Source organism: Mizuhopecten yessoensis, unplaced genomic scaffold (assembly GCF_002113885.1).
Source record: "Mizuhopecten yessoensis strain PY_sf001 unplaced genomic scaffold, ASM211388v2 scaffold4849, whole genome shotgun sequence".
Lineage (NCBI taxonomy): Eukaryota > Metazoa > Mollusca > Bivalvia > Pectinida > Pectinidae > Mizuhopecten > Mizuhopecten yessoensis.
In genome coordinates this window covers 451,329-475,407 of record NW_018405752.1, presented here as the reverse complement: position 1 = coordinate 475,407, position 24,079 = coordinate 451,329, and the positions used below count along the sequence as shown (strand labels likewise).

Below are 24,079 nucleotides of genomic sequence, written 5' to 3'. Positions count from 1 at the left end.
GAATGACTGTTCAGGTGAGTGTTATAAGGGCGTTGAGAAAACGTTTTCAAAGAACTCGGTCATCCGTTCTTATAGACCAAGACCGCACTTGAAAGTACTTGTACAAGACTTCTGTAAGACCGACAGCACACAGGTATATATAGATATATAATATAGAGTTTGAATGAACGATGTTAGTCATAGCGTTCAGCCAATCAGAAGCCGCGACACAGTGATTCATAGATTGACGGTCTCGATGTACAAGGCCATTCGACGTTCAGCGCTAACAGGCATAGGATGTGAACATAGGGATTTTTACCAAGCCGAGATGATTTAAACACGAGTGTAGTTGACAGGTGAAAAAGTTTTACATAAACTGTGGCATATACCGGAAGACACACGAAAACAGTCATTGTGAATCGCTACACCTATTTCACAGACTTTGTTTTTAGTAGATAAACTAAAATAGTTTCTTTTTTTTTACCAACTTTTTTGACCATGCCGCCTCAATCCATGATGGACCATAATACGAATTTATTACCGGAGCCTGATGACTGTGGTCAGACAAAAATTAAATGTGTTTTAGTAGGGGACGGAGCCGTGGGCAAGACTAGTCTGGTGGTCAGTTACACGACCAACGGCTATCCCACCGAATACACCCCTACAGCATTCGACAACTATGCAGGTAAGAATTTTACAGGTGTAATATTTACAAACTACAGTTTTGTAAAGCAACGTTTATCTGTAGCTATGTATGTTTAACACGTACTGTTGTGTATATATGTTTTGTGTATAAAGAATACAGTAGATGGCAAACAGCTTGGTAATTTGGTAAATCTGTAATTTTACAATGTATTACAACTGTGTTAAAAACATATATATATATATTGCATAAATGTATAAAGTGTTTCTAAAAAGTGGTAAAAAAAAATTACTTTGGTCATAAATTGTTTTATGTATTAGTCAGCTGCTTCAACAGTTATTACTTAACTGTGAAAAGGCGTCAGTGGAACATTATAATAATTAAATTTTGGAATATGCTAATTATGTTCAGAAATATGTTGAAAGGCTTAAGCTTGTCTGGGTCACATTTGTTTAAAAGTGGTTCCAGATTAGGTAAGCCGAGTGTAAACACGCTAGGAGGTTCAGACAATGTGATGACTTGAGAGAGTGCTGCGAGTTTCAGGGCAGCCTCCAAGTTGGTGTGTGTGTATTGGGTGTCACTTGAGCTAACAGTTACAGCTGCTGGCTGGGGATTCTATTAATACAACATCTTCATAAATAAATAAAGACTGGAGGGCCTTGTATCCAGGGCAGAAAATGTTGGTAGTTATGAATCAGTGTTATCCCAAAGGGGGTCAGGGTGTATGTAGAAAGGAAACGACCTTTATTAAACTTTAAATATAAATATTCATGTTCCTATCAGAATGTAATTGAAATATCAAGCTTAATTTCCTGTTCAGAAGATAAAGTTTTTTTAATATACTGTTAACAAAATGTTATGGTATACTTAACACTTAATTGATTTAATGTAAAATAAATTTGTTCATTACCAGATTTTACTGTGTAATCTGTCCTCCTAACTAAATAAAATGAAAAACCGTGCTGTCAGACAGTTATTTGTGTAAATATAAAAACCTGTATTATTTCTATCAGACATTCAACTAGGTCAGTCTGAAACCTGTTGATTCTGAACAAATAAATGGTCCCTGTGGTGTTCCTCTGGTCTTAGACGAGTTTTCAGAATAAATATTTTTCCCCTTTAGTGATCAGTTTAGACAAGTTTTTTGGAATAGAAAAAATAAAATTGATGAACTTGTGATTTGACTGTGAACTGATAAAATTGTAAATTGTTCTACATATAGTTCTGAGGTTTTTGAAGTGGATAATTTAGATTTTCACAATTGAATTAGTTGGGGAATGGAAATGGAGGGTGTAGACGTTTATGCTTACTGTTGGTGAATTTTCTTTATAAAATAAGTGTTTCTGATATCTTGGAAATTTGATAGCCCACTTAACAGACTTGTAACAAAGCAGTCATAAGGTGACGTACTATAGATATTAGTCTGAGATATTACCTCTCTGACATATACTCCCCATAGTTTCTCTGATCAATCTCTTAGCCTCCATTAGTAGGGGAGGGGCATTGATTAGCCACTTAGCCACTTATCAGAAACACCTGGTGTTCTAATACACTAACAGGAAATATACCTGTCTGTTTACCTGTACAGCTCATCACAGTGAGTACCTGGCCAAGTTAGAAGCATTTTTATTAACCCCTGTCAGGTAAAAAGTCGTGACCTGTAAAATTCACCTAAATAATAATTTTCTAGACGGCTTATATATCATGTGAATTGGCTGATCCATTTAATAAAAATTGAAATTTGGCTCAAATCATATTTTGCTACTGGACCTTTCAATCATATTTTGAAATTATTCTACTCTTCAAAAAGTTGGACTTGTCATGAAATACAACCTTCTTAGTTATGTGTATTTCGGTTTGTAAACGATTATAAAGTGTGACTGAAGTTTACTTTGCCCCGAATGTGTAGACGATAAAAAATTTCCACTACCACATTCAAACTTTTAATTCATTCAGAAAACGTCTGAATATATATCTTGAATATAGGTCATTTTTTTTATGCATAGACTTTGTATGGGTAGGTAAACAAGATCTGTGGTTTTATAGATCGTAACCGCTTTAAATATGAATGATTTCACTGCCACAGAAGACCGGCTAGAGTCTGTATTTACACTGTACACGAATTCATTGATACCAAGCTGCCATTTAAAAGTCTGCCTGTGATGTCTACAAACACTTCAAATGAACTCCCCTCGAAAAACGAACATGGAACAGCGATCAAATTTGTGATGCGAGATTTATGGGTGTATATCTCCTTGACAGAAATTTATGATGATTTTATTGGTGTGAGTTTATTTGTTAAAGACAATTTGGCAAAGTGTCGATGAGTAGCTAAACACAAGCAAGATTTTCGGCAGATTTTCGGCGTCAGGATTATAAACTCTTCGGACAGTCGTAAATATCTTGAGACGCTGGACAAACTGACCACTGTTTCGTTGTATTTATCACAATGGAGGGGACTTGACATCAGGTTTATTAATACCTATCAGGTAGATTATAAACGATGGATAAACAAAGTCATTTACCTGTACATATATAGCGTAAACAAAGTGATAATAGAGGATATCGATTTCTTTGTTACCTCAGGTAGTTTGTAAACAATACCTGATGTTTCAGATATGTACATGTACGTATACCAGTGTCATCGCGATGTCATGAATAAAATATTGGGATTCATGTTATGTAACTGAGGTCATATAATAGAATGGTTTAATCTCTAAGTTCCTGTTCTAACGAAGAGATTTATATCAGGGGTACCTTTAGCTGGGAACGTTACAAAATAATGGGTATATTGGCGTTGCCTCTGTATTCAGGAACTTAGATCAATCGGGAACATCCAGGTAAAATATGGAAGCTCTTACAGAATTGTCTTCAGGAATAATTGAGGCTGGAGTGTGGGTGGGGGGGGCTTTGTTTTAATACTTTATACTCGCAAGAACTGTTGTACGTAAAAAAAAGCAATTCCTGGTTAATTTCAATATTTTTTTGCTCCGATTCAGAACAAAACATTTTTTTCCTACGACTTTCTGTATCGGATCTATTCCTACAATTAATGACTCATTTGATTTTTTTCTGTTTTTTTGACAGTTGTTGTCACAGTGGATGGGTCACCTGTGCGTCTGCAGCTTTGTGATACGGCCGGCCAGGTGAGTTGATTAGCACGTTACTCACACATATATACACAATCAGCTGACATTGTGTAATCGGATGATTCACACTTACCTGTTCTGTTCGGGGCCGGTGCCCTGCCCTCTTATCAAACCGTGACCAAAATTAGCAAACAACATTGATAATCACGCCTCGTAAATGGTCTTTGTCTCTACCAGTGTATAACCCTATAGGTATATTAAGGCCGAAAAACGACTAATACATTCATGTCACAAGTTTAAGCTACTCTGAGCCTATTCATAGATTTTGTCGGTCAGGTATATTGTCCATCTGCTGCTATTGTATAATTATGGATTCATCGATTCATGACAGTTTAAGGTAGCAGTAACAGATTGCGAGTTTTGGGGACATTTCTAAAAGATAAATAATCAAAAATCGGGAATCTTTATCTTCATTGTCTGGAGACATGATATTGAAGTAGAATTAATATCACATTATTAGCACCACATGATCTTTAATAACAAGTTCCCTATGCATTACATGGTCTCTACGGCATAGTGAATTAACGAGACGGAAAATAAACATCGATTTTGAGATTATACAATTTAACAAAACGGCAGTTATTGATAAACCGGTAAACGGAAAAAGTTTGAAAAATTAAACGTTGCTAATTGTACTGTGTGTGGTTATTGCGGGGAGTACAGGTGTAGATCGGTAGCTGTTAGGGAGATCCGTGTGACTCATTTGACAACGGTGACCGGGTGTTTACCTTTCAAACTACACAATTCCACCGGTAGACCCCTAATTATGTCGCGGAGCTTGACAAATGGTTGTTACCATGGCATCAATAAAAGTCACGACAAAACCTCAGCGAATTTGAAAATTGACTTGTCTGTAAAATTTCCCACTTGATGATTCACTATGAGGAAAGAAAGTCCCATAAAGAATTTTTTCAACCGTTGCACATTCTGGTTCACCGAGAAGGAATAACTTGAGGGGAATCTTTTGTGAAGTTCATATAAACCCATTGTGGTGCTAATGTGATCTGCAGATAAAAAAGACATTCCCAACATAACAGATCATTTGTACAGTGTGCTTTTGATATCAAATTCAGATTGCTCCATTAAATTGTGGCGTTTGATAATGGAGTACATTTAATTAAATTAACATACGAAATGTCACTAGGTCTAAATAGTATGTATATGTATATATATATATATATAGCAAGCCTGGAATGTTCTACATAAAAACATGTAATATAAGCCGAGAGTCTTGGAAAGAAATTTGTCTGGTGCATATTTCATGTTTATGAATGAAACATCCACAAGTGATGATTTGACATACCAACACAGTATACAAACAAACTGTTGTCATTGTTTGTCCACATGCAAGGACATTTTCTCGCACAGACTCGAAGCGGCTAGCTATACATTCTCGTGTCTCGATAGATATGGAGAGCCCTCTAATTAAGCATCATTATGTGTCTCTTTGCTCGTTGCGAGTTTCATGTTAATGTCAAATTGTCCGATCTAATGATGGCGTGTAACCAGTGGTCTTTTTATCTGAACATTTTCAAACAAGGGAACAAAACACGCACCAAAAATCACCGATAACTATCTTATTGTCTGCTCTGAAAAGTCAACTCGACCTAAATGTAGGTCGGAAGGGAAGAAACAATAGAGAAAAGGAAAGAATTAGAAAGAGAGAGAAAAAAACACCTTTGAAACCATGACAATTTTGTAAATTTCAACCTGACACAGATCTTGGACTTCGACTATAAAGAAGAAATTTACATATTAAATAGGTAAATTTTTAAACATCATGCAATAAAATAGTTGACAATTCAGTGAGCAAGGTGTATTTACAAGTATATAGAAACGGGTTAGGTAAAAAAGCTTTTAAACAAGCTGTTTGGTTGATTTGGGCGTGAGCCAACAGTTTCATTAGTCGTGTATAATAGGTTGGTGAGATAATATATGGCTTTGTTATATTGGCAGACTTTCTCGGTGACCATATATACATATGTTTATATCAACCCTTAGACCAAATCCAGCCTCGGACACGCCTAGCTTAGTCGGAAATACAATCTCGTTACAGGTATCTTAGCTCATTACCTGTGATTCAGGTACACTCAACAGGTGTATAACTGTTCGACTTTCTCTCATACACAACCAACAGGGCAAAAGGCTGTCTTATCGATACATGTATGGTTAATTCGAATGAATATCGAGTATATTTAGGCAAGTTTGTAACTTAATATTTGAAGCTTTTAAGAATAAAACAGTTCTTGTTCAATATACACTGACCTTCAAATCGGGTTGTGCTGATTTGAAAGATAGTTTTCATCGACATGATCATCAGAATTTTGAAAAGTCGGTCATTTGGAAAGTTTGCCAAATAAATTCCTTCATATTTAGGTCAGGATCTTGTTACATATTAAAAAAAATAGTAACAATGTTCCAAATATTCAAAGGTTATCAAACTTGAAATCTGTTTTAATGAAAAACTTGTCTGTTTATTTTTTATCCCTATTTTCAATTACGTTAAAATTACGGTTTCGTAGTCTTCATACTCATTCTCCCCGAGGCTTATAATTCACATTTGCGTAATTTCAAGATTGACTGGTTTTCTGAAATAGTTCAGATACACATTTACGAAACATCTAATTTTGCGGTAAAGAAATGTCCTTTTAAATAGATTCTACATTCACGTTAATAGATAATAAATATAAATGGGTAACAGTCGGATGGAGTTTTATTTTTATAGATACAATATTAGCCTGTTTGTGGTACCTGGTACCGGGGTATTGAAATCGATACTCGGACAGTGTCCATTCATGTCCGTCTGATTCAAGGCCTGATCAACATACGGACCACTTCAAGCTGTTTATACATCTAGTTAAAATTTCTGTTTTAACTTTTGACCAGTACTTTGCCAGGTACTAACAGGCCCGTTGAGAGTCCAGTACCTCAGACTGACCTTTAAATGTACTGGACAATGTCGGTCAGCGATTATGTGGTTGTAGCCCTCGGCTCTTATGTTCGTTATTTAAGCAATTGTAGACACTTGACAAGTGACAAATACCCGCATGTATATTGACAGTGAAAACATATTTTTTTCCGGCATAAACTTTTGAACTTTTTCGTAAATGTTTTTGTTCACATTTACAAATGTAATAACAAGTACACATCTTTACATTCTATGAAACACTTTCTCAGACATTTTTTTGTGTTGATGTATCCGTTTACTTTGTATATTAAAATAGAAGGTTTATGCAAAAATAGCTGACAATTGAGTACCAGTAAGTTTTTTCATGGAATTGTAATGGGATCGGGTCTGTTTTTCGACAACTCTCGTGCATGTTTGTGTCTGAAAATAGAAATGATCAATTATCGAAAGATATTCATGGAGTTGTGACATGTCCTGAAAGAGATTGGCATGGACCGAGGACACCACTTAGTACCAGCTAGGTGATGGCCGGAGTAGTGGACAGCTTGACCGGTGACTAATTAGGTCCTGTCCTTGTGTTTACCTGGTGAGACAGGTAATTCTCGCCATGGGTCACTTATTGACCACTGGTAAGTGAGTCGCTGGACTGTGTCGCTTGACCTTAGTTACCTCAGATAAGCAATGGTCATCTCTCACCTCCACTGACAAACCGTAAGTGACAATGCAGAGGTGTATGTAAGGTCAAGGCTTGTACAGTCAGAGCCTAATGACAAATGTGTTGGGCAAGTGTAGTTGGAGGCATCGTAAGAATTATAATTTTGATTCTCAATCCTGGTGTACAAGTATATAAGTAGAGTTAATTGGGATGCAAATTAAAAGTACTACCATGATTAATTAAACAGTTAAGTAGAACAACTACAAATAAATATCAACGTTTTCACTGTAACCCTATACCTCTTCTGATTAGTTGTGTAGCTGTTCAGAACAGAATTTTGGTATATATATCTTACAGCTCCAGTTCCCTGATATTACATGTAAAATATCAGATCTGTATGGGAGTTCATTGATTGTCTGACGGGGAGAATAGGACCTGCTTCAGTTTTAAGTGGGAATTGTTCCATACATCTCCTTAGGATCATCGAATAAATGTCATTTTTATACCCGAGCTCTCGCAGGACCACTAATTACCTCGACAGGATCTGAAACCCTGTACAGACATTGATTTTGTAATCAAAATATTATTTGCTGATTCAGGAGAATTTTCAATTAGAATTGCTGATTTTCTTCCTGTTGTAGAGTTTTCTGTTCCAATATAAACCTGACTTCTTAAATGTTTGCTGGATGGACTAGCCGTCACTTTACGTCAGTGCTGTTGGTTTTTATAAATTGATATCGCAGATGTCAGCTTAGTTGCATCTCTGACTCAGCTTTTCTTTATCATGAATATGCTTGTAGCATTAAAATGCTCCAAGTTAACCGTCTGGGAAACCCGAAGAACCATTAGTCTGTGGTAAATGCATGTAAAATGCAAATTGGATCAGTCTGGAAGTGAAATGCAGAAATCCTGTTTGTTGTATTGTAATGTTGAGGACCCGCTGTTAGCCTGCAGTTTGAATTGTACGAAATGTCCCTTGAGCGCCGTATGCCCCGCCGCAACGTCGTAGAGTATATTCTGTCTCCCTTAGCTGCCATATGTTTTAAAATGAGTTTTTGTGGAGTCGGTTTCTTCTACGAGATTGCCTCTCTCCAAGTCTGGGAATTTCATTTGATACACTATAGACTGTCTTCTTTTTTCTGTAATTATTTTGAGGAAATTGGTTCCAAGTCGTAGATTTTTATGCTTTCAGCAGTCTGACAGCAGAGAGATTGGAAAGTTTGGAAATTAAATCTTCAAGGGTTCTAACAACTTGTCAGCTTCATTTTGGCTCTTTGGAATATTCTATCAATGTGAAATAATAGTATTGCATAATTTGTATAGAAAGAATATATTTTACTTTTTTTGCATGTAAAATGTTTGACTGTGCTGTAGCTGCTATGGCCAGAGTAGGTGTGACCCTATGAAAGCCCAAACACGCTTGTACTATTCAGACACCCGAGTTCACCAGTTCACAGGGCCCATTACCTGCTTACAAGCCCTATTGATGTTCCAGGCTTGGTCAAGGAGAGTGTTGACCTGGTCACTCTTGTCCACTTTTATTTTTATCCACAATGTCTGAGGTATATTAAAACAACTCGAGTGTCATAAGTATAAAATACGCCCTGAGTGGTACCAAGCTATAAAGTGGTACCGCAGGACAATCCCTAACAATGTTACTTTTGTTTTCTTAGACGCTTACACGAGATTAAACTCTGAATACACCTGTTCAAGTCGTGTTCAAGCCTGGTCGCTCATCCATTCAACACAAACCAGCTATGGGAAGCATAATTTCATGTTACGGACTCAAAATTTTGTTTTCGGATATTTCATTTTGGATATAAAACGGAACTGTTCATTGAGATTAAAGTTTTTAGGTTGTTGTCACAGTTACGTAACTTTGTTCAAAAGGGTCGGGGATTAGTTTTTCTGTAGGATCTTGTGATGTGATTTAGGTTTATTTCAGCAGCCATTATTATTACAACATACATCCTTTGCTTTTCCAAATGTTGTTCTAAAATTGATAAATTGTTCAAGATTGGGTAAATGTTGGTATCTTGGATTTGAAAGGGCTCAACTCTTAAAATATCAAAACTAACTGTATTTTTGTCGAACAGTAATCTTTTCTGCAGACTTAATTCTTACCTAATGATTCAATTATAAAAGAAGAGAATATCTGATAATAAACATATTAAATGGCGAGAATTCAATCTGCAGCCAATTTTTCAAAAATATTTCATTTACCATTTTGTTTTCCTGGATTTGAAAAAATCTTGTACTATCACTTTCAGTAGTCTTACTAACATATCTCATTTTTCCCCGATTCAGGCATTTCATAAAATTATTTCTCTCCGGATTGGCAGATTTTAACTTTTATAAAATGTGTTCATCAATCTATGGGGTTAATCTAACTTTGACCCAGTTTTCTTCATCTTGTTTTACGTTTAGAAATGTTTGCGATAATGATCTGGATACAATTCCGACTGTACCCAGAACTGTTGATGTTACTAGGGTGTTGTGATGCTGATATCGGCACAATCTCGTAATGGTTTATGATTCAGAGGCTGTGGGCAGCCATCTTTTAACATGAAACAGCTTTTTATTTTTAGTAGCATTTGGTTGAACATGTCTTCGAATGGAATCCTTGCTGATACATGGAATCAAGTTGCTGTTTTTCTTCCAAGTGTGATTAAAATGTACAGGCTCTGTTAGCTTGAAAGTTTTCAAACAATTTTCAATTTCATTTTGTGGTCATGAAGGATCAATTGTGTTGAGGAAATATTATGGGAAGTGTACTTGGGAGGAAATATTATGGGAAGTGTAATTACCAAGTATGTGCTTTTTCTGTAAAACATATTTTGTAGAATACGTTTTTTCATGAATTTCAACATATTTGCATTTTTGTTTTGTCGTTGAAAACAATGAATTGCAAAACATTGTCAGTTCTTGTTCAGCATGCAATTTCCTCAATCTGTCTTACATACCATTCTAATGAGTACGCTTGGTTGTCTGCTGGGTTAAGTGTTCAGGTGTACTGACCATCCATCTCACCTGATTGACTGATGTTATGATGGCGTCTAGTAATGTCGGCCATTAAAACTGTTACCCCTAGGGGCCCATGTAGTCAATCCATGTACAAATCTAAGGGTCAATTAAGGTCACGCAGATCTGTATTTAGGGCTCCTGTCAATTAGCTGACATCAGGCACAAGGCGCTCAACACCTTTCTACAGCAGAACTGTCCAGTTTACTAATCACTTGATATCTGTCAATTCATATACAAGTATATTTAAGGTTGATTATATTTCATGATATTCCTTTTTTCCCCCAAAAAATGTTATAAAGGGTTTTTTTCTGTAGAGGAATTATTGCACCAGTAATTAAAAATAATTTTGTTTATTTACTGTTGTCTCCAAATTTGAAATCACTTTTATCACCAGGAATTTGTTTGACAATTGCAGAACCATTTGCTTTTTCTCTCGAACTTTAACGAGACCTTTTTTTTTATCTTCACACAATAAAACTCATTTGCGCTTGTCAATGAACCATTACGTACCTTCTATTTTCGGCTATAAAATTATGACAATGTCTAAATGAAATTTCCAAAACAGGAGGTTTGATTTATTGTCTTGCCACACATTCCTCCATACTGAGTGTGTCACTTATCTTTATGACATTTCAATTTGTGTTTGAGTCTTTACGACCACAAGAATCCATTATTAGATCTGGGCAATGCTTCAATGCATATCAATCAATACATCTGCAGTGCCAGAAAGCCTCATTGGAGCAACAGCGAGCAGTTCCCCTACATTTATGTGGTTTATATGGAAATTGGTACTGATTTCGCCACAACTAAGACCATTGTCGTGTTATGAGTCATCGCCCCAAAGCTTATGGCAATCATCAAACTACAAATGTTAATTACTGGAATACGGCTCACGCAATTTACATATAACGTCATATATATATATACATGGACGGTAGATGATAAAATGCTTCAGATCTTTTCATAAACACATTACCGAAAAATATTGTATGTATAAACCCCTTCGGTATACTGATATTGTTTCTGAGGAATTTCATTTAGGTTCATAAAAGATATAATGTATATTAAAAAAACATTCGTATACAAAGGAGAAAACAAATTGGTAGACTCTGTACCTGGGGGTAAACGTAGCATTGAATCAGTATTTAACCTGATTTAATAGGTTTGGTATTTCAGTCGAATGGTCATATAGCATGTATCCATCCATTCAAGCATTTGACAGACCAGGAATAGATCCGTTGTTGGCGGTACGGGTATTGTGGCAGGGTACTCGACCACACAATTGAGCACCCAACACCACTATTGTGAACGGGTCAATTTCACGGGGGGAATTTAAACATTAACAAACCATACGAAATGTTACACAGTGCAAGTCTTGGTGGCGTTAAGTGGAGAAGGTACCCTGTAATTGTGTGACCTTTCTAACTTCCCCTCCCCACTTTTTTTTTTATAATTTGCTCTGTGTGACGGAACAGACTCTTATGAACTAGCACTCATATCCACCTCATGAGAATGAGGTCTTAATGCATTCTTCTCAGTGTAAGGGCACATTTTTAGCTTATTACAATTTTTGGGTTTTTTGAAGGGGGGAGGGGGGAGTTTGTAGGAATGTTTTCTCTTCCAAGGGATGAGGGGATGAAAACGTTGGTGTGCAAAAAGTACAGATTCGTTTCATTTGCATTAATTAGCTTAGGAAAAATTGATCAAAAAGATAATTTAAATGTAAAATAGGTTGAATTTGGTTCGTAATCAACTGAGGAAATAGCAAATTAAAAAGCCACCTGCTTCTGGCCTTATCACTAGAGGTGGATAATGTAGGTACATTGTTCCTCTCTAATCTTCTTACATTGATAAGAATTCTTGAAATATGTAAAAGTTCATAATTTTGATGTCATAATTATGAATAAAACCCCCACACATAACCACTTTCTACTTGAAAAAGGCTTTTTATGTTGAAATTTATCGACCTGTTGTCCTCCCTCTACACTGCCCCACCGCCACCGTCACCCCCTGAGAGGCGTGGAGTCAAGGAACTCTGGGTAATCAACAATATCGTGGTATATGTCTAGAACTTATAATAATTTTCTGTCGGCCTAGAGACAAGAGAATGCCTGTTATTATAGCAGCCTAGTTGTTTTGCTGTTCTCTCTCTCCTGTGGTACCTATAGTTACATTGTGTACGTCAAGTTTGGCTCGTGACAGCTGATCTTGGCTATAGATGTTGAGTCAGTCACGCAGAGATTTCCCCTGTGCACAAGTAAACGACTGGGCGCATTTTGTTCTGAGCATCATCTCAACCAAATATAAACCATAAACTTCAAATTTGATTCTTTTCCATTCTTTTCTATTGTGTTCTATTACAAATGTTGTTGTTTTTTTTATCCTGCTGCGTGCTTGTTTTGTTATCACAGTAATTCATGTAAAGAGCCCCAAAGGGATTCTTTTGGATGTTAAAGTAACAAGGCTTTGAGAGTTTTGTCCTGTGGTTTGGTAGGGAGAATGGCACAAAAATCTGCAGATAACGGAAGCACACAGCAGCGTGCACAGTAGTATTTTTGTACACCAGTAATTAACATTCAAAAACGGGAAGTTTATATATAAACGAGCGAGTCACAAATATAGGATTAGACATAACTACGCACCAATACTTTATCAAGAATATTTACGAGTGAATTATGCAAAACGGATTTGTTAGACTTAATGATTTCAGAGTTCAATAAGTATAATGTTGCAGACCTTCCCTCTGAGTCATCCCGCCAGGGTTTTGTTTTTTGTAGTGTATGTATATAAATATACTACCCATCTGTTCAGCAATGCTCTATCTTGATAAATCTTCTGCCGGAGTAGTTAGCTGGCACAGATATTTCTTCTAGTGTATCTTGTTTATACTATAGTGCAGGTAGGAGTTCACACTCCAGCTCTCTGGGACTAAATGCAAGCAGATCTGGCAAGATTCTGAATATCAAAACATGAATAATAATATGCTATTACAGCTATCTTTAGTGATTAACCCTGGTCATTGCTACAGCAGCTGGCACGTACCTTGCCAGCAGAGATCCGCTTTCATCTGATAATCGGTACAAACTTTAAAAACACGTTATATAAAAACACAGATATATGTCGGCACAAAATACCGCCCCACATCGAACTAAAAAAATCCTGCTAACGCCGCAGGGAAACTGAAGGATGGCCAAAATTATAGTGATTATAAATTGGCACAGTTTTGAAGGTTTATTCAGCGAGACTTATCAAAATAGGTCGGATTATTACACCCTTGGTGTCAGATAATCCGGTTGAAAATTACCGTGTGACATATCTGTTACGTTATCAGAACCAGATGATGGCTGTATAGAATCTGTCAAAAGTTCTGAAACGTCTCAGCACTTTGTTTTTCTTAACATTGTATAATACTCAATTAAACAGCATTTTAGATTCGGCTGCCAACTTTGTGCGAGCTACACATTTCAGGCAGTGTGTCAACTTTAAACCAGCCTTGAACTTTTTCAATAACTTTCAACTGACATTGGGCAATGAAAAACTTACTGTTCAATTTAAAATGACCTTGACATTTCAAGTTAAGATAGAAATGGAACTCCTGACTGTACCAATCTACAAATCATTTCCGTACATGCAAATTATGCTTATGAACTTTGTCGAATACGAATACATGATGAGTTTATTAATTTTTGTATATCTCTTTGATTCAACTTCATGTTTTCAACATCAAAATTGAGAGTAGGAACAAGGTTGACTTCAACCATTCGCTACTTACGTGAAGAAATTTAAACCAAATGATTATTATCTCGTTAAAAGAGTACATTGTTGTTTTAGTATGAACTGGGAAGTGTTGGAGGTAACTAACATTTAACTGAATGCTTTGTTTGTTGCAGGACGACTTCGATTCTTTGCGGCCGCTCTGCTACCCAAACACCGACGTCTTCCTGCTGTGTTTCAGCGTCGTGACGCCGACATCATTTCACAACATTTCTGAAAAATGGGTGCCGGAAGTGAGAAAACATTGTCCAAAGGCTCCGATAATTCTGGTGGGGACACAGTGTGATCTTCGTAATGATGTCAAAGTGTTGATCGAGCTCGCCCATTACAAGGAACAACCCATCCCTGAATCGGAAGCACAGGCGCTTGCTGACCGCATCGGTGCAAGCTATATTGAGTGCTCGTCACTTACACAGAGAAACCTCAAGGAAGTGTTTGACACAGCATTACTTTCGGCCCTCAAACTTTCCGGGCCACTTAAAAGGACAAAGAGTTCACGGAGATCAAAAAAGGGCAAAAAGCAACACGAACAATCACCACCACCAATGGTGTCGGGCAAGCCTTGTGCCAAGAAGACAGGATGGAAGCGATTCTGTTGTTTGTTGTGAAGTAATTCTGATGCCTAAAAAGCAAAAAATCAACTGTCATTCGTTAAGAATAAATGCACACAGACTTGCAACAGACACCTGATGTTCAATCTGCAATATAGAACTCGGCCAATTGGATCATGTGACACGTGACGGATGGGCTAGACTCCCGCCACAGGTGATATGTGTATTGGTTATTTAGCTGTTTTGTATATATACACACCTACGGAGATTGTGACGAGATAGTGACGAGTCCCCAGTCTGTCAGTGCAGACTGAAGTGTGCATGATTGCACCGACGAACTGTCAACGGTGGTTGAGTCATAAATCTGGAGACAGATGTCGTCGCTTTTAAGACAGGTTGATTGTGGATTGTGTATTATAAATTAATTTATCAATGGGAGAGAGTGCACATGTTTTAATGAGTGGTGTCTGAGTCATGGGACGTTAACGACTGCGACGACAGCGATGGAGTGTGAGCAGTGAGAGTGGTCTGGGTGAAATAAAACATTGGCGTTCATTTGTCACGGATGTAGTAGGCTGTTGCACTTTGAGGTGCGCCAATGTATTGGCTCGAGTGATATTTTGAGCTGCGTGTTTAACAGATCAAATTATGCCATTTCTGTGGGGTATGCATCCATCTTAATTGTTTCCATGTAGATTTTAGATAATTCCTGTTTCATAATAGAAACAATTATGCAGTGCTTTTCAATCCAGAACAGAGAAAATCCATTACAGAGATTTATCGCCATATTACCTTTCTTGTTTTAGAAAATAGTAATGGAGCAGAAGAAAATCTATTCAAATTTTGTAAAAAAAAGGAAAAACACATAATTGTAATTGTTCATGGTTATTGAATCTGTAGGGTCATCTGGCATGGGAAATATGTGTGAAAATGTGCGGTATGCGATTTCTTTATAGCAATAGTCATAATAAGGCCACAATTTTGGGAGTCTCAGTGTCTAGCGTAGAGTACCGTTTTACAAGTAAGTAATGTGAAGGAGCTTGTTTCCACCTGCCTGAAACCCGCCTATCAGATCTATGTTTTCTGGTATGACTTGTGGCGGTATTTTTATCCGACTTCTATCAGATTTTAGCATTCTTTTAACTTGTGGGACGGGACTACTTATGCTATCTGGCGTAGTGATACACATCTTTACATTGTCACCTACCCTTATTCCCACACATGACAGCCTTATCACACCTGCAGATATCTCCACAATTGTCACAGGGCCGTATTTCCTGATCCTGTCGGGGTGGCTTTGTATTGGCTGGTGTTGGTACCATGCCCAATCTTCGGTCCAGTTGATGAACCATTTCCGATGACAAGTCTGACAGGTCGTAAATTAATGAATAGAGGTGTCGAAAACCCTAACAGGGCAAGCTGCCTTAATGGAAAAAAATTGTGATACAATTGTTTTGCAACAAAGAAAAGATCAAATCTGCAAGATGATCAATAGGGTTGTAGCTCTTTCTTTATTTTAACAATTATAAGGCCTGGTTCAGAATTACTTATTCGGTCCTCAAACATTGTACCAAATCATTCCTCATGCCAAATAATGGCCTCAGATCAGATTGCAATATATCAGTATTTCGTCACGTTTCTAGCTCATCAAAGCTTTGCATAATACATGCTAAACTTATTGTACATTGCTTTATTTTCGACAATCTTTCAAGAATTGTAATAGTTTTGATTGACAACTTGTCAGTTGGAATGAGAAAATATTTTTATGGTTCAGTTAAAGAAGAAAGTTTAAGAAAATTATATTATTACATGTAATAATTATTCAAATGAAATGGAATGGATTTTTCTTTGGGTATTTCAATCTTTTTTTTCATATCTTGTCATTTTCCACACTAGATTATTCCCATATCCTTCCTTTACCCATATTTGGATCGCGTCTCCACAAGTTTTTGTTTTACCCTCATCCCTCTCAGACACTGGTGAGGGTGAAAGAGAAACTACAAGTGTTCTCCTGCCCTCCACCCAACCCGACCCCTGACCCCCTACCCTCGACCCCCGACCTCTCTTTTACCTAGTCATCTCCCCTGTCTTGTGTCACCACAGATGTGATTCGCATCTACGACTTCTTTCCTCTCTCTGGAATTCGACAAGTATGTTTATTTAACCCTTTTTTATTATTATTATTGTAATTTAACTGGTGCTGATAGAGAAATTGTCTTTAAATCATACTGATTTTTTTTTTTTAATCATACTAATTAATTTTTAAGTATTTTTTTTTAAAATCAAATCTTTTATTTGAACCACAATCTTGACAAAGGTTCTCATTAGAACTTAGTAGCCTACTTGTACCGTCACAAATTCAACGATGTTTTACTGGTATGTAAGGGAACAATGTTATTCAGCAATTGTTATACTTACAGTTAGCATAATGTAATGTTTAGTTTTTAAGTCTATCGATTCTGCTTATCTGAATTGCAAACCTGTGATCTTTCGAGAGGATAATTTTTTAAAAAGTTTTATTTTATGGAATTTGAAGTTATTGTAAATAAGTTGTTGTTTTCTATAACGTAAAATGTCTTTGCTCATGAATTTTTACTTTAAAAAACCATTGAAAGGGTTAGGACTACTGGTGTTCCATTCTACACAAATACGAAAGTGTCTGGAATATCATGGTTCGGCTTTGTACAAAAGCTAAAATGTTCAGACTATCCAGATTCCACTTCTAACCTACAGCTGTTGTGAAAAATCCAACATCGCTGGTACAGGTTTTACCTGTCGGGCACACCTGCCCAGGTACATTTACCTGTACAGGTAGACACAGGTAGATTTGATGATAAGCGGTCCTGACTGTCCTGACTTCTACAATACGATTCTGTGTTTGTTATATGAAAATGAGATGCTCACCTGTTTGTCAAAGCATCAACTGTTATTATGCTCTCATGTCTTTCATTCCTGTTTGTATGTAGATTGATTGTCCTGCAGGTAAATGTGGAACTAGTCCCATCGAATTGCTTGCTATTGTTAAGGTCAAGGCCGAATGTTTCGCTTGAAAGGTCAAGGCCACATGTTTTTGCTTGAGCTGAGCAATAAGAAAAGATATCATCCTTTTTTTAAACAATATTCCTGAATGTAGGCAATTGTAAATTACCTTACATTGAAAATAATATTACTTAATACACAAATTTTTAGTTATCAAAAATATTTTGTGATTCTTCGAATTCAAAGAAAAGCAATTTTTTTAGATTTGTAATTGACATTTTTGATAAAATTTCAACTTTTGACATTACATATGTTTTTTGTTTGACTGACTACACACCTTTGAATTACAATAATTTAGTTATTGGTTGCCCTGAGCTTTTCGACAAATGGCCAGCACCAATAATAGTAAGAGAGGCTCTACTTTACTAGACCTCTCCCATCTCTCAACCCAAAAACGATTTTGTAGATATGTTATTGGATAGTAAGCTTTTGGGTAATTCACAAACGGTTCTACACATTTTAAACTTACAAAATGAGATTTTTTATCTTGAATAAATTAATTGATGACATGTATATTTATATATTTTGTACAAGAAAAAGTGCCTTTTAATAAGTAGAAGTGTTGACGTTGGCGTAGTCGGCGTTTTCCGTTGATGTCGGCCTCATAACTTACATGTATGTCCAGCTAAGAGGTACGGCTATGGTCTGTGAAGGAATGTTGGTTAGGTCGAAATTGAAATATTTCCCATCAAAGTTTGTAAACAACTTTAAATTCTCTCGATTTGTATGAAAATGGAAACAATATAATGACCGTTTTGACAATAAGGTGTCGAGGTGTCAAACCAGTATTGTCCTATAATTGTCTCACGACAACTACAGACCATTTTAAATCGGTTACAAGACAATAAGGTTTAGATATTGACGCATTGCATTGGGTCATGTTCCTATTGAGTGGGATAAAAAGTCGGTATCCATTACAGAAATGTGTGTCGTCCTTTTGAGACGAGGTACGTAAGAAATAAGATAACCATTGTTGGCTGGTTTGTTTATGGGCTAGTCAAGAATGCATCAGAAAATGGACGCGTTTTAGTGCTGATCATTCTGATTAAGCCGGGAAAGCATGCCCGCAATGCTTCTGTTCTCTGCCAAATTTTACCCACAAACGTACATGATGTTACGTCCGGTGTCGTCTGCCGTGGACGGCATTACGCGATTAATGGCTTAGCGGTGCCGGAATTAAAAGTTTTATTCAAATTCCTAATCACAGACCATGGTATTTTTAAGGCCTCTGGACATTTTAACGTCTCTGTGACGTCATTGTGTTAAGTCTGCTGTCAGGAAAAACAGCGAACGTTCACCGCCTATTGCGTCATGTGTACACGTCAGATGGAGACACGACAGCCATAAAGGTTAGCCGATCGTCTCAATTTTTTTATATGAATGATTTATTGCCTGTTGAATAAAGATTTCTGAAAGAAACAATTCTAAACTTGAATGTTATTTGTTTATCTTGTAAGTATACGTGAAATAATGATACCAGCAAAGGAACCGAGGGCACATCGAATCAAAAAGGAAAGCGACACGGTGTCCTCGCGTTCGCAGAATGTGCGGGAATTTACTACAATTTCAGTGATAATTACCAAACCGAACCTATGGATTTTTCGCCTGGTTGTTACTAAACAAAATGTCTGAGAAAAGTATTCCACAGTAAAGCAGACCATAACGGAATACATCAGCTACACCATATTTCTATAATGGCGGGAGACCGCCGACTGTAGCCACCCATTGAGTTGGGTTGTTTGTACATTTGTTGATCGCTATTCACAGTTAGGTAGGCGAGAGAATCTATTACCTACTTCTTGCCTTTACCGACACGCTCTGTCTGATGGTGATGAAGAAACCAGGATCTCGCCAACTTCCAACTCGGAATCTACCACGTGTGATGTGTATAAAATTCTCCTGTTATCGGAGAGATCTAATCTCGAAGCTAGTGACTTGTACGGCTCCGAACACAGACACTGACGGAATGGTTTATTTTTAGGATTTTTAGAAAGATGTACTTCCAAATGATTGTCTAATACCACGGACTTAGATAACTCCGTGCTAATACTTTGCAAATGTTTTTCTAGTCTCTTTGGAATATACAAATTGTCCGTCATAGGTCTACAACATATCAAACAAAATGGAAAATATTAAAAGTGCTGGCTTTGTTGTAAATGATACCATATAGTATGTGCCGTTCAGTGGTAGCATGGTGTTCAAAGGTCAGGCCGTTTCATAATGTAATATTCATTTTGGGAATCGTCTATGGCAAATTCTAGCTAATAAAAAAGACGTAACCGCATCAAGCAGTGCTGGAGGAATGTGAAATCCCGCATTCCCACGGGATGGGGACCGTCAAAGTAACTGGCACCGGTGCTATTATGGAAACCATATGACGCATGAAAATGAGACCAAAAGATTCCACTGAACTCTCTTCATTATGTTGGCAGGCGAATAGGACAAAGCAGATGGCCGATGCCAGAATATTTATAACGTATATATAATATCCACATTACTCTTGTAAATAGATCGGAGTGTATACATCAGTATACACTACATCCAGTCTCGACCCACATTGGAGGTATTTTGGTCAGTAAACATGTTCTGTTAAACGTATCGGGGCTCAGTTAAAGGGACTCCTGCACTGATACTCTATTTGAGAGTTACGTTGTAATTTTGGTTTAAAGCTACGACTTGTTTTATTCATTTGTACACGTTTTATGGTGATCACGAAACCTTACTAACCCACATTCGAGAAATAAATTCAAGTATATTTTTTTTCCAAACGTATTGATAGGTCAAATTGTTTTTAAAGCTTAACGTTTCAAAGTAAAGAGCCGGGAAAGGAATCATTTTATTCCCTCGGCAATAATAATTGTTTCATGTCAACCATGATACCAGAAGGTACAATTTCATGTGTTATTGGTGAAATTAAGAGAGAAAAAAGCAACACATAAATCGTCTTTATTAAATATCTTTTATTGTAAGAAAAGTACAAAGTGATTTGTCGACGAGTCCAGCGTGAATTTCAAATTTTATACAGACTGAATATATATAATTGGTATATATCACGACACAGACTCGTGTAATACGTGACGGAGGAATTTGTCCAAATCTGAAAGAAATTCTAACAAAATTACATTAGTCGCAATTATACCAACTGGAATGCGTGACAGTAGACTGTTTTCTAAAAAAATCGTATGAAGTTAGGCAGTGCTTATGATATTATAAAATTTCCATTACAACAAGTAATAGCACTCCAGGTGGATCAAAGCTCAAAGAAATCCGGTTATGTAAAAAAAAAATGGTTTACGTACATTTAGTTGTAAGGGAGAATGCGTGCACGCAGCCTTTGTCTAGCAACCCCGACCTGCAATGGATCGACTCAAGTCCTTGATTAAGTGAAAGCTGGCATCAAAAACGACATGATTCCAAAACAATAAAATGTGTTATATATGTATGAAAATCGTTCTTAATTCCATGGACACGTTGGTCAAGTGTGGTCTGCTTTTATTTTATTAATAACTTTATTAAAACCTGTCTAAACCGGACACATCATGGACAATATTTCTGTTCGGATAAGCCAGGTTTTTGGAATTTACAAAAGTGTTGGCTGTTTAACTTTTCGTTGTAATGTTTGTATTTCTCTCTCGAGAGAGATAGAGAGACAACTGACTACCAAAAATATTTTTTTGTCTCATTTAAACATCGTTATTAACTCTTATTTTGAAAACATCGAGAAGACAGAAAACAAACCGTCAAACTGACCATACCTGACAACAAAAATCTGTGTTGGTCATGGCAGTTTATATTCCCTACCTGACCGCATTTTAGACAGGTCAGTTGTCACTGTAGCTAATACACATTCCGATACATAATATAAAACTCGTATTGGTCAAGTATGAAATCGACATTCCATGGAAAGGAAAGCAATATAAGTATGGTTAGCATGGCTATATATTTACGTCAAAATCTGTTCGAATTTTGAACATCCAATACAAGAGAAATCTTATTTCATTTATACATAAAAAGGACATTTAGGACAAGTTGCTTAAACATCAAATAAGCATAAAAGAAGAAAATATTTACATTTTGACGATTTTTATTACGGTTCTCACGCGCTGCCCGTTTCTACATGATATATGGTCCCGACTTGGGAGATAAAAGTCTGACAAATCAATAAATGAAACGTTTGGTTGTCATATTTACAGCAACTTTACAGCAACAAAAACAAACGTAAATGCCGAACACTGCGGTGGCGTGCTCATAGAAAGTTTAATTAGTAGATTTGACAGGTCAGGTATGCAGACGCATGCGAAATAGAATAAATATATATATATCTGTTGTTACAATTACCGTGATTCTATCTTTGGGAAATACAACGTAATTTTCATGTTTCGTGTGTATTGTTATAAAGTTGTCTCTTTATAGGTTGGCTGATTTTATCCAATATACTTCAGTTTTCGGCTTATTTTAGCCGAAGGGCTTAAACTTATTTCGGAGAGGTTTCAATTTCACGATTAGTTCCATGTGTCCAAACGTCAACTAAAACGCAGCTTTATTTATCTCATGTCCTAAAATAGTGGCGAAAGGATCTCTCTCTTTCAAAATTTCTGAATCCACTACAGCACAAACGAGATTGTAACGTATCTAGATTTGTCAATATTTCCATAAGTTTCCTTAAAGACGGGTGACCGAGTTTAACTCCAACAGCTGTTCAACGTGTTAAACACTGAAATATTGAAACGCAAATTGGATAAGTTGAGTGCAAAGTGAATATAGGAATTTATCAACAGAGAAATTTAGTAGTGTCTTTTAAGCAGTTTGGTGCACATTCCGGATTAAAGGATTCAGGTCCACGTACAGCTGTTTTATCTACCTGGTCCCACTGGTATTACGAGTCACGTGATAAGGTTTGTTTCCCCTCCTGTTTCCCGGGTGTATGGTTGTTACAACATTTGATAACCGACATCAAAGAAACCTGCGACATTTAAGGTGTATATTTAGTATTTCAATTGTCAAAAAATAATTACCTGTCTTTTCTTTGCTGAACTTAGTGTTGACGCCATCCCAGTGGACCCGGATGTTGATCTACGCGATGTCCGTCCGTCCGGTTCGTGAATTTATTTCATGACACAACGAACACATACATAAATGTTTGTTTGTGCCAAACACTTTCATGCCCATTACCTAAATGTCAAGGTCATTACCAGAGGTCATACGCCAAATATAAAGAGTGTGTCCTAATTCGTCTAAAAGTCGTAGCATTTGACCGATAAAAGATATTTTGATGAAACTTTGACAATGTGTCGTCTATCGTCTTTATAATCTTTCTATCAAGGTCAATGTCACACTGTGTGCTATGTTCTGTGAACTAGGGGATACGTACCGATTCTGATGTTACTCGAAGGTGTTCTTGTAATCAAACAGTAGAAAACGGTCGTTTCTACATCTCTATGTCCAGAGAAAGGTCAAGACTTACCTATACTCATTGAAGTTCAAGTTCTTTATTGCCGTAAGTGTACAACATAAAGCGCTGACCCGGATACGGTAATGTATCTAGTCATGTACAGGATGTATATTCAGGTTACTTTTCAAGTGGTAGATACTATATCTAACACATTGGAGGGAATTTGAGAAGTAAGGGTCTTTTAGAGTTAATAATACTCAAATGCACGTGTATGCACGTGAAATGTACAATACGAAATCCCGACGATACATACCCGAGCGATTGCAATCGGGTACCGCCGTTCTATGTTGCATTTTTTGGGACAAGACAGTCTTTCGCAATCGGTACTGTGGTCCGTTAAAACCACAATAATCGATCACATGTAACTTGGTTGAGCAACCGACTGCAAATATATTGTACATGTCGCTTAGTCCATCACATAACCGCTACCGCTGTTCAGATTTGGCTTTTTACCCAATGTACCACAAAAATACAATGCAAAGATCATCGAAGCGCTGTCGTCTCTTATAGAAAGTCATTCAAATAAACACCACTTGTTCGATTAAAGAATCTAAGTTTTGCGAATTATGGAAATTCCTCCATTGTTCACAAACAGCGTTAAAGGTAACAGAAGGTTAGGGTCTTCAACGCCGAAACACGGTAAATTGGCGAGCTATGATCCCACACAGAGTTAGCTCCCCTGGGTATAATGATATATTCATGAACCAATCAAGTAGCAATAGTGCGTGGTGGAATATTTATTGGTGAAGAATCGTTCCTTTAACGTCAGGGGTACACACAAAATGTTCAGCTTGATAAGGCAAGAATCGGAAAATTTTTCACTTTTAATTCAGCAAAACATTTTTTAATAATAAGTACTATGTAAGTCATTATTATGACGTGTTATTCTTAAAATATCACGAACT

General features: G+C 36.8%; 1 protein-coding gene across 1 annotated transcript; it reads left to right on the top strand.

The window, feature by feature from the left end:
• LOC110449966 (cell division control protein 42 homolog) lies at positions 1 to 19,144 on the top strand. Its single transcript, XM_021497156.1, has 3 exons — positions 1 to 664; positions 3,710 to 3,768; positions 14,249 to 19,144. Exons 1-3 carry the CDS (start codon positions 478 to 480, stop codon positions 14,738 to 14,740), a joined length of 738 nt encoding a protein of 245 aa, XP_021352831.1. The 5' UTR covers positions 1 to 477; the 3' UTR covers positions 14,741 to 19,144.
• Positions 19,145 to 24,079: the final 4,935 nt, after the last annotated feature.

Bases quoted from the DNA above. Each gene is read 5' to 3' on its own strand.
- LOC110449966 (XM_021497156.1), top strand. From the start codon at position 478: ATGCCGCCTCAATCCATGATGGACCATAATACGAATTTATTACCGGAG. The intron at 665-3,709 runs GTAAGAATTTTA...TTTTTTTGACAG, and splicing joins AGCATTCGACAACTATGCAG to TTGTTGTCACAGTGGATGGG. The intron at 3,769-14,248 runs GTGAGTTGATTA...TGTTTGTTGCAG, and splicing joins TTTGTGATACGGCCGGCCAG to GACGACTTCGATTCTTTGCG.